Raw genomic sequence first — 12,315 nt, forward strand, 5'->3', positions numbered from 1 at the left:
TCTACTGCAGTATACAATGCATATTTCTGTGTTCAGAAAATTTACATTCATCAGCAACAAGACTTTTTCTCAAATTCCTTTCAATTCAAGCTATTCTCTTCTGAATTTATTGTGCTAGCATCTGAAGAATTAAATTGATTATCTGTTATTTGATTTGAAAAGGACATCTATTTGAGCTCAAAAGATTCAAACAATGAATACTAATGCTGAAACACCCCCACCCAAACATTGAAAATAAATACCAAAGTAGATAGTGACCAAGTATTTGTAAGGAAAGACTGCACAGCAACAGGAAAACAATTAAATAACTTTTTAAATAACTTTTAAATAGCTATTTATTTGTCTGTCTATCTATCTATCTGTCTGTCTATCTATCTATCTATCTATCTATCTATCTATCTATCTAGTCATCCATCACCTGTGTACTGAGGTATTAGACAAATCATAGCACTGCTGTACATGTAAATATGTGACCATATTCTAAATAGCTACATGGAGTTAAATTTACTTGAAAACTCCCATTCTAAAATTGAGTTTGCTTGTAACCCTTGCATGTTTGAACTTCTTTGTTTAAGGTCTTTCATGTCAAGTTGGGGTTTTTTTGCAGATCAGTTGAATGACAGACAAGTGTAAAGAGGGAGGCATTGCAAAATATCTTGATAGAGAAAAAGAAATGTAAAGAAATGAAATGTAAACACAAAGCTGAAACTTCAGAAGCAGGGAAATGCCAAAATAAACTTGTTCATTTTGCCTTGCTGTTTCTCTGTCCTCAGTTGGAGAGTTTAATCTGAAATCAGATATTTTCCTACAGAGTAACTCTGCCTCCCTCAGGTCGCAGGCTGGAAGCACAACCAGCAACGATCAATTTCACAATTCCAGTAACTGCTTTGGGAAGAGAAGTTTTAGTGGACATTCTAGGAACCCTATGTGGTGCATTTTTTGCAGCAACAGCTCTACGTGGGATCCGAGGCGCTCATAGCCCAGGTGAAGTTCCACCAGTGTGACATGTACGGCACAGCCTGCGCCGACTGCTGCCTGGCTCGGGATCCCTACTGCGCCTGGGACGGCATCGCCTGCTCCCGCTACTACCCCACAGCAGTGCAGGCAAAGAGGTGAGAGCTCCTGCTTCTTCTGCTACTCTGTTTGTAAATACCTGCAACAACAGCTTCTACTGCAACACAGAGTGCTTCCTATTGCCCCCTCAGACATTGTCGGAACTCAGGACATCCCTTTGGGAGCCCGGAGTTGCCGGGACCCCAGCCAGGGGGCTCAGAGACCCTGGCACACAGCCCAGAACACCAGTGGGTTTGAATATGACCCCTGGAGCAAATTGCCAGCTTTGCATAAAGACCTAAAAGACACAGAAGTTTAAATAGTGTAATAATAAAATTATCACTGGGTGAAAATGTAGATTTTGGGATTTTTAGAATAGGGGTTTTGGGGACAAGATGGAGGGACTTGGGCATGTCTAGCCTTTCTTCTTCTTCTTTACTACCTCCATTTTCAGTAGTGATGTTGGCACTTTCAAATTGGTCTAGAGTAGAAACTCACTGTCTAACATAGGTGATAGGTATTGGAAAATAATTGTAAATATGTTACAAGTAGTTTTTAGTATAAAGAGATAACACTGCCCTGGGGGCAGGCAGAGTGCCTCTGACTGTCCTGCTGAGTGGATCTCAGCTGGGCAGGAGGAAAAATGTTTTAGATAAAATATAATAAATAATTCAGAGAGCAAAAACTGAAGAGCTTTGACTCATCCTTTGAACACAAGGGCTGAAGCAGAGACTTTTCACAAATCTTGGGCCCACAGAGCCCTGTGGGCAAACCAAGAAGACATAACCCACGAGATGTCATCTTCTAATTTCTCAGCATAACCTTAGGGGATTGCAAGGAACCAAACTCACAGGGTGGCATAAACTGCAGTAGCAGGAATATTCTCATGACTAGAGCTAAGTCACTTGGTAATTATTTGCACCACACTGTGAACCCTGATTTCCTCAAGCATCTTTTCATCTTTGAAACATCAGACACCTGGTTTGGTAGTATTATATATCAATTATATCACACTGCAGTAACATATATGACAGAATTTATAAAAAACAAAGATGCTTTGTTATTAGTAATATACCTTCACCAATCAAAATCCACCAAAACATTTTCTGCAAAAGCTGAATTTTGGTTTAGGTTTTCTGCAGTGGACTGAAACTCCACTGCAGAGAATTACTCTAGAGGCAAATTCAAAGCACAGACATGATTTGGGTGCTTTAATTCTTTCTTGTGGAGACTCTTTCTCTGTATCACCCTTCACTTATTCATGGTTCTTGACATTCACTCTTTCATTCAATGGTTTCCCTGGGACTTGTTGTCCTTCCTTCCCTTTCAAACCCAGGTTCTGCAATTCAGCTACATAGATCAAGTATCTAGAGCATGCATGTTTTAATCCAGACATTTTCATAAAAATAAGTCATCTCTGACACCTAGACAGAGAAATTTCTTACCTGAATCAGCAAAATTTTGGTATTGCCAAATTAAAATAATTTCTGTGGCTTTTTTTAGCAGTTACTGGTGTTAAAAATTTATCTTTATTTATGTTAGACCTACAAAGACTATAATAATAAATTGAGTAAATTCCAGAGAGAGTTTTAAAAACTTTTGGAGATGCTTTAGTCCAAACCAAGTCAGAGTATCCCAAATATATTATTGTTTCTTAAAGAAAATCAGGAATATGGGGTTTTGTATTTAGTTATTTTTCATCTGGCAGAGTTTATTCCATGAACTTGGATGCACTCAAATGCATGCTGACTATTGTCAGGCATAACAAACATTTCCATACATTTTTTTAAATGATAATTAAGTCAGTGATGTTACCTTTGGTAGCATCATTTTTTGGATAAGGCACATTGAAAAGTACAAATGAGAAACACAGTGTGTGACTCAGCATAACTGAGAATCTCTTGGATTTACTGCACTAAGACTTAGGTTAAACCAAGCAGGAAACCTACACAGCTTTTATAAGCAGGACTGCATAGTTTTCTTGTGCCTTTTGTGAATATGGAAAAGGGAAGAAGTGGGCTCTGGTTGACTGCTCAGGGTGAGATGAGTCTGGCTAAAATTTTCAGGCCCTGGAAGAAAGATGAGCAGATATACATTGAGCCAGGGAGATTAATGTCCTGCAGTATAAGTAGAAATTGGATTATCATAACGATAAAGCATATGGGTTACTCATCTGCTGATGTAAAAGTCATTTGGGAGGGAAGGGGGGTTAAAAATTTCCCAGCAGCATTTTAGCTTGCTAGCAGTATCACCATTTATGTTGTGCAGGCTACTTGTTGTCTAAGAAAAGATGAGAGGAACCCACTGAGGCCTGGACATTGTTGTACATGTTTGTCACCTAAGACAATTTCCAGAGTACCAACCTTTAAATTCTCTGAGAACTCATTTATCCAGGGTGGAGTGATATGGGCAGCACCCAGGCACCTTCCTGTGCCTTACCTCCTCAACATTCAGCAGGTCAGCCTCTAAAAGAAGAAAATACTGCTGCTATCTCCCTCCTTCTCTTAAGATAAGCACTGTAGCAGTAGAGAAGGGATTTGCACTCAATTGAATGTTCTTGAAGTCTGCAAAACTTGTTTTCCATATCAGAGTCTGGGAACAGCCAGCAAGACTAGCAGTGTTGAGAGGCATGAAAGGCATTTGCTTTGTTCACTTTAGGTCACAGCTGAAGCTCAGAGCATTTTAAATGTAAGGCCTTACACTAACTGTGTGGTACATGGAGAGGCAGGGAGAGGTACTAGGGACATGTGTATGGAAGCTGTTTTAGGTTGCTTCCTACCATGTGAAGAGTACTAGAGGACAAGGCAGGTCCTGGCAGGCAGCATGGAGTTCACTGATACCAAGTGGCACTGACTAGTTGATAACCTTCCCATGGCTTTTAATTTAATTAATGCCACATCCCAGAGCATTCATATCTTTTTCTGGCCTTGTCTCAAGGATCCAGATTTCTGCTCAAGCTGTACATGGTAATACAAGCAATGTGAGTTCAAGGGGCATTGGAGAGCACTTGTTTCTCCTGTTCCTGTTACCTGTCCCTTTACTGGAGTCATGGAGCTGTGCCTTACATTGCAACACACTTGAGCTGACCTTAGTACCACCTGTCTCTGCTCAAATGTGACCTCCATTCTGCACATTTTTGTGGATTTTTGATCTGTAAGAGCAGTGCTGCTAATGGGTAAGGGCTTGGCTCAAAGATCTCCTTTTAATTCCAGTCCTACTGGTGAAGAATTGAATTGGGGCAGGGATGTGTCCTCCCCACTTTGGTCCAACTGCTGTCTGCTTTAGATCCTGATGCCTCCAACCTACAACAAGTGTTTAGAGTAACATTAAATAGAAATCTGTAAACTAAGGTGTGTAACAGATTTAGAGAGAAGTAAAGCATAAATATAAAAACCTTATGCTTGGCATCTGGTATTAATTTTTTAAATTGTGAAAGTCTATAACTCCTTATACATTTATATCCTGGATAACTATTTAAATGTGGGATTTAATTAAGGAAAAATAAAAACTGAGTCCAAAATCCCATATCGATGCTGGGAGCACAACACACCACAATTCATGGTAATTACAGGTGTATGGCTCCTGAATACTGCAAATTCCTCAGATGGCAGAAGGAATTTCTATTACATTCAAATTTCATGAAGTGCACTTGAGAAAGCAGAAGTCCAGAACTTAAAAGCTGTAGTTCACTATTAGCTCTGCAATCTGATTTAGTCAGTTTCAATTTTTATCTAAACAAGCAAAAATTCTACATGCTAGAGTCTTTGCTGTATCAGCTCACCATCCAGGCTGAAAAATGTCCGAAGTAATTTAAAAATGTCTTTGAGCTTGGGTAGGCATAGTGTGATTCTTTAGCTAGTTTTTAGAAGCTGACAAGTCTCTCCCCTGCCTCCTCTCCCTCTCTGTCTTCTTTCTCCATCACCCACTCCACCAGCAGGCACACAGTCTACTGATTTACTTATGCAAACATAGTAGTGTCTTTTCTTCCCGAGACTTTTTGATTTTACCTCATACATTCCTGAGAAATAATAAAGAAAAATGAAAATCGTGGTGATGGTAATGATGATGATGATGACTGTGTTGCTTTCTTGAAGATCACTTTTACTAGGTTCCTGAAAGCACAGAGTTAAGGGCTGAAATCTAAATCAATGTAATTATAGATTGCAAAAGATACTTCCTGAAATTCAGTACCTTTGTTAATCACTGAAAATTGTTCCTCACTGTAATTTATTTCAGGGATTGTCTGATAATCTATTATTCTGAGAAAAATAATTTCTAAGAAAAAATAAAATAATACCAGGCTTATGTCAGTATTTGTGAAATGAGTTTATCTCCCAACATCTCCCTCTCTTTCAGCACCTCTCTCCATTTTTGCCTTCTATTTGAGAAAATAGTTAATGATGGCACTGAAAATAGTAAGTGAAGGCACTGTATCTTCTCCAGTATTCACAGTTGCAACAGTAAAATTCCATCAAACAAACTTTTCTTTTTCTTAAGTGATTCTGAAAACTGGAGAAATTACCCTGTCTTACAGAACTAGAGGTTTTTTTAGCTTTACAGTGATCTTAAGGAAGTCATGAGTAAATAGAATGTGCTTGCTACCTGTTCCTGCTAGAAATGGCTGTTGGACCTGACTGCAGCAGGATTGTCTTCTTTGTTTTTTTAAAGGCTAATGCATAGTATATAGGATAGTGTTTATGTATATTTGTGCAGGAGAATGTCTCTTCTGAGTAATCTACACACACAGATTTGCAAACCTGGTGACAATATTTATCAGCACTGACACTACACATTACAATGACAACACCCAGGGCAGAATAAGGAGCAGTTGCTACCTCTGTTTTTCTTTAATAGGATGCAAGTATTGTTATAATTTCTCCCTAAAACCCCAGTGCAGTCTTCATATCTTCACTGAATTTCCAGATTCCCCTGAAACAACAATGGAAAAACACTGGTTCTTCTCTGAATATCAGTGGAGGTTAATCTTGATCCACCAAGAGCACTGGATCATATGGGTGACAGAAATCAGAAAATAATCACTGTCTACAGCCAGATTATAACCTTATTTCACTAGGAAATACAAAGAATAACAGAACTCTTTGGCTTTGTTTGTTTCTAATGTAATTTATACTGTAGACATACCTACTGTAAGATTTGCTGCACTGCATATTTCTTCCATTAATCTGTTATGTATGGCATTGGCAATACTGTATGGAATTACTCCTTATGCAAATCAAGGAACAGAATCCTCTGAAAAACTACATTTGAAGTTGTTGGACATACTAATGTAGCATTCCAATAGGCTCTTTTATTTCCCAAGTAAACAATCTTAATTTTATTTATCAAAGCACTCAAAGGAAATGTTATATGGAGGCACAATTCTTCTGGGAATACACTATATAATAATAGGTTTAATATTTTATTTTTCTGTAAATGCAAAAAAAACCTCAAACCTCAAAAGAATAATTTTTTTTCAAAAGGACTTGTATTTTTTCCAGGTCAAAAACAGGGCTCACATGCTGTGACCCCAGTTCTTCTGCCACCAGTTCACTTTCTAGGCATGGGCATTCATGAATATGTATATTTCCCTGTTGAGAAAAATGAGCTCAGTAACTGTCTGATGCAAAGGTGAAATAAAATAAAGTATTTCTTCCACACGTTGAGATTCTCAAGTGAAGTAAAAAAAAAAAGTACCATTCACATGCATGGGAAACTGTGCTGAATTAAAAAAGGAAAATTTTCTTCCTTTCTGGAGAGAGAGAGAGAGAGAGAGAGGACCCAAAGACAGGCTAAATGTCACTATAACTGAGTGTGTTACCCAGTCAGTTCAAAGGATCATGTTTTTGTATTTGTGACATTAGGATAGTTACAAATAAAATGGACACATAATTATATCTCTTCTTCAGATAAGTATATTTCTTTTTTTCAGCCACATGACTCTCAGTAGGCTGAGTGGAGACAGAATACTGATTTATAAATAAACACTTCTCACAACAATGGTAAATTGTTACCAACCAAGGTTTAACTCCTGAAGTTCTTAATGAAGGCTGGTTTAGCATAAGCCAAACGAGATGTAAGCTAAACATGTGTTCTCAAATAATTCCCCTTTTTTCCCTGCAGACGTTTCCGCAGACAAGACGTTCGGCACGGGAACGCAGCGCAGCAGTGCTTTGGCCAGCAGTTCATTGGTAATCTGTTCACTCATGCACAAGTGCTTGTAAAGGCCTGGAACAGCCAGCACAGAGTTTGCCAGGAACATGAGCCAGACCATGATCTCACCTGCTGTTTTCACTGGCATGCTCCTGTAATGTTGTAAGAGCCATGGGGCTGAGCCCCTGCCATCCAGGTCTAAGGGCGATTGTCTCATGGCAGGTCAGGTGCATCCCAAAATGTTTGTGTGGTGCTGCAGCGCTGACATTCCCACTAAAGATGTGGAGAATGCATCCCTATGACTCTCAACAGAAAGGAAAAAAAAAAAAAAAGCAGCAGAAAGATGAGGCAGGGATAAGAAACAAGAGAGCTCCATCCTGAAATGTGCATGAAATAGTCACTTAGAATTTAAGAACAGGCATGAGCAGTGACATGACAGAATAAAAATGTGTATTTATGGTCACATTTTCTCTTAAAAAATAAGATAGAGTACTGTTATCCAAACCTTGAAAAGTGAGGATTTCAAACACGAGTATTGGGAAGAGAAAGCCAGAAAGAAAACAATTGCATGGAAATGCTCTATATTTTGCAGAATACATGTAATAGAAGAAAAAAATAAAACATAAAAGTTTCTTCTAGAATGATATCCAGAGAAACATTATTTTAAATATTTACATAAATATATTTTACCAGAGAAAGCTTCATTAAAATTGAAGTCCATTGGAGGATATTGATATAGATTGAGTCCATTGTACATTTTGGAAAAGTATATTCCAATATTAAGTGCTAATTCTTCCACAAGTTTGAAATACAATAGAGAATTCACAGTTATATAAAACAGAGTATTTTTTTAAGATATTAAGCTATTTGGGCTCAAGAATCTTTCTCACTATTATGGAATAAGATGATTTCATTAAAGAAGCAGTTGGTTTTGTCCAGTGTAAAACTAGTTTATTTTCCTGCAGATGTTTTTTTGGATTGAAAACCAGAATTAAATTTTGATTTAATTCATTCACCTTGTTTTTATTAGCATCCTTGGGCCCAAACTGCACATTCAGTTAATACATGAATAGCATGGACAAATATAATATTGGTTAGAGTATTTATAGTATCATTCTGCAAGCAGCTATGTGCTGTAATTATCCCTTAAAAAACTGATTTTTTTTATTATATTTTAAACATGTTTTGAATCCTCCTGTTTCACTGAGTGAAAATGAAATTAACTATTCATAAGAACCAGGCACAAGCAATTAGCAGTGTGAAAGGCTGAGATCTGTTTCTCTGTAATGTTAGGTGAGTCACAGCACAACTTGGTCAGATGCTGTGAAAGCTTAGGATGGTGGGAAAATTCATTTAGCAGGTCAAATCTTCCTTAGACATTACTTTCCAGTCACTGTCTGGTTGGATCTGAATTAAGCTTCACTTCTAAAAGTAAAAATACCCTGAACATGGAGTGTAACAAGTACTTTCAGTAAGACGTTTTTGAAACATTCATTTCCCTTCCAGGTGAAGCTCTGGAGAAGACTGAGGAAAGACTTGTTTATGGGATAGAGTACAACAGCACCCTTCTGGAGTGCACCCCTCGGACCTTGCAAGCAAAAGTCATCTGGTTTGTCCAGAGAGCACATGACACTAAGAAGGAAGAGGTAAATATTCTTATGGACTAACTATTTCAATAAAACAGCCCATTGTTAGGAACAATACCTTTTCACTGAATTTCTGCCACCAGTTGCTGGAATGCATATGGGTGTCAGAGAAAATCACTATGTTCATCAGGTCTCTTGAATTAATAGACCTGAGAATTTCACCTGGTGTTTGCATTCAACATCTTGAATGCAGATGTTAGAAATGTAGTGAGGCTTTTCCTCAAAGCAAAGGAAAACCCATCACTTCTCTTGGTATGTTTTTGCAGGGATGAAATATGTATGTATTATTTGCAGTGTTAGTCTAGCTTAACTTCTATTCATTCTTGCTGCCCATTTACTACAATTTTTAAACATTTTTTGCAAATGAGTGTTGGTGGATTCTCTGCCCTTTTTTAGGTGTATTTTACCATTATGAAAGTGCTTCATAAGTGCAATCATAAAAATTCCTCAATATCTCTCTGGTACACACCAATGCAGCTATCACTGCCGTGTCACTATAGGGCCTGGTAAAAAAGTCCCCATCTTTCTTGTAAACCCCCTCTAAGTGTTGAAAGGTCAAAATAAGGTCTGGGACCTCCTCTCCTCTAGGCTGAACAACCCCAGCTCTCTCTTTCTTCACAGGAGAAGTACCCCATTCCTCTCTTAATTTTTGTGGCCCTCCTCCAGTCCTACTCTAACAGGTCCAGGTCTGTCTTGTTCTGAGGATCCCAGAGCTGGATGCAGCCCTCCAGGTGGGGCATACCAGAGCAGAGTGAGGGAGAGTATCACCTCCCTTGACCTGTTATACAACTCAGGATACAGTTGGTTTTCTACAAGTGGACATGGTCAGCTCTCATCCAGTTCCTCATCCTTCAGTACTGCCAGGTCCTGAGTTCATTCTCTTCAGGGCTGCTTTTGATCCCTTCATCACTGGGTACTTCTGCTTAAATTCATCACCTTACTGTTAAATGAAAAGCTGAGCATACCATTTTCCTGGCCATTCCTGCTGTTGGATTAGACAGCTCAGTGCTCCCTCTTGCCAACATCTGTGAGTGTCTCAGGAACATTCCTGTAGCCCTCAGGAACTGTAGGAGGAACTCAAACAGCAGACTCAGAACTGGGGCTTTAAGATCACAATGGTCCTGCAGTTAAAGATGCAAATACTTTTATGAATGTCTCCTCAAAAACCTACCAGTCTTTAAGAGAATTCACAGGGATCCTTATCAATGGTCAGCTAGAAAATGCCCTTTTTTTCCCCATCCAGTAGATTATTTGCATGTTTCTAACTTATTTCCCTCTGCAGTTAAAACACAGATCTGTCTGCTGCACTATATGTTCTTCCATGCTTCCTAGATTCTTTAGATTGTTCTCCATTTACAACTCAATCCCTTCTTTACTTCAAGTAAATATTTTTGTAATTCCAAAACCACTCTGAATTAAAAATTTGTAGATTTCTAATCTTCCTCTCAAAATTTAGTATTACAGTCATGAAAGTGCAGTTCAGAAATAATTGAATTGGTTTAATGTAATAGCAAAGGCCTGTGCTCTCTAACTGCATTTTATGGGTTTTTTTTCAGGTGAAGACTGATGATAGAATAATAAAAATGGACCTTGGCCTCTTATTCCTGAAGTTGCATCGACTGGATGCAGGGACTTATTTTTGTCAGACAGTGGAACACAGCATTGTTCACACTGTCAGGAAAATCACCCTGGAAATAGTGGAGGAGGAACGTGTCGATGAAATGTTCAATAAAGACTATGAGGAGGAGATCCCTCACAAAATGCCATGCCCAATGCAGAGCAGTATACCTCAGGCTTCAAAGCCATGGTATAAGGAATTTCTTCAACTGATAGGTTACAGCAACTTCCAGAGGGTGGAAGAATACTGTGAAAAAGTGTGGTGTACAGATAAGAAGAGAAAAAAGCTGAAAATGTCTCCATCCAAGTGGAAATATGCCAGCCCTCAGGAGAAGAAGGCAAGGATCAGGCCAGAGCATTACCGGCTGCCCAGGAACATAGCTGACTCTTGATGGACAAAATCCATCCACTGTTCCTGAGCAAAATTTTATTTGGACTTAAGAGGGAGAAATCAGTCTTGGTTTGAGTAAATTTCACAGGTTTATATATGTAAAATATTGGGACTGAAAACAAAAATGCTATGGTAACTTATATTGTACACTCATGATGACTGTTTAGAAGCATTTTAAACTTAAAAAATCTTCCCAACTATCTGGTTCTAAGTAAGTAAATGCAATCAGAGTTTTGCATTAGGGAGGACGTGACAATCTTCAGGTTTTGAGTGCTTGAATCAGTTCCCTGTGTGGATCGTGCTTGCGCTGTATATTGTTGCACATGATGGCATATTTAACAAATTCAAATAGCTGAACATTCACAAGTGGATGAAAAGTTTAAGAGATATCTTTTCTTTGTTTCACAAGTTTCTCATGCTTCTGAAAGCAGCACGTCTTAAGATCTCATTCCTTTTGATTGTGACCTATCTGAGTTCATCACTGAGAGCAATGAGTTGTGTTAATACTGTGTATCTCCCAAAGATAATGAAGGGAAATCCTATTTACTTCCCACCTTTTTTTCAGTATCAGCCATTTATGAAGCACAGTGGGCTTCCACAGCTAAATAATATTGCCTAGTAACTTCATGTAAGCCACACGCATGCTGAGAACACAGACAGAATGAAATTCATCAGTTTATCTACATAAGAAGTGGAAATAATGATTTAGATAGAAAACGAGTCCACCTTGTGTGTGTGCATTGCCTGAGTGGACACGAATTAAGGGATCGCCCTCTTGTGGCTAAAGAAAGCAAAACACGGTATTTAAATTACTTTTTGGATGAAATATGTGTAGGCAAAGAAATATTAGTGAGATCCCCAGCTGGTTTGCTTTCAGCAGACACTTTTAGTCTCCATGTGCTAAAGCCACAGATTCAGAAGGCCGTTTTGGAAGTAATTTATATTGGGAAGGCAGCATTTTAAATAAGTGATGCTTTATGTTGATGATGTGCTTTTGAGGTAAACTGCAGTCATAAAAAGTTAGGATGGAGATTAAAAACAAAGCCATCATTATGCAGCTGTATTTCTATAGTTTCAGGATCTGGTCCCCATAAACCTTATTCTGATGTGTGATCTCTGTTTGAAAGGGCTGCTTTGCTCCTCTTGTGAGTGATACTAGGAAAGGATATCAAAAGAACTGAGTTACAATCTAGATCTTACAAGACTGACTTAAAAAAAAAAAAAAACCAAAACAAAATGACAAAATTATATATATATATATATATATATATATATATATTATATATATATATATATATATATATATATATAAGAAAACCTTGCTTTAAGAAATCAGATCCAAAAAATGCAGAAAACCTAGCATTTCAATACCTGAAAAATTTAATATTACAATTAATAAATTGGATTGGGTATTTTTTTAAATAAAATATTAAAATAGGAAAAGGCAGTTAAACACAA

The 12,315-nt window shown here is 38.0% G+C and overlaps 1 protein-coding gene across 1 annotated transcript in view; it reads left to right on the forward strand.

Moving 5' to 3' along the window:
- The window catches only part of SEMA3E (semaphorin 3E), a 129,629-nt gene extending 117,540 nt beyond the window's left edge, over positions 1-12,089 (forward strand). Inside the window, exons 14-17 of the mRNA XM_009086867.4 lie at positions 946-1,112; positions 7,174-7,241; positions 8,710-8,849; positions 10,406-12,089. Coding sequence (XP_009085115.1) covers positions 946-1,112; positions 7,174-7,241; positions 8,710-8,849; positions 10,406-10,858 — 828 coding nt within the window. The 3' untranslated portion in view covers positions 10,859-12,089. The remainder of the gene's footprint in view (positions 1-945; positions 1,113-7,173; positions 7,242-8,709; positions 8,850-10,405) is intronic.
- Positions 12,090-12,315: the final 226 nt, after the last annotated feature.

The sequence above is a fragment of the Serinus canaria genome, chromosome 1A (genome assembly GCF_022539315.1).
Source record: "Serinus canaria isolate serCan28SL12 chromosome 1A, serCan2020, whole genome shotgun sequence".
Lineage (NCBI taxonomy): Eukaryota > Metazoa > Chordata > Aves > Passeriformes > Fringillidae > Serinus > Serinus canaria.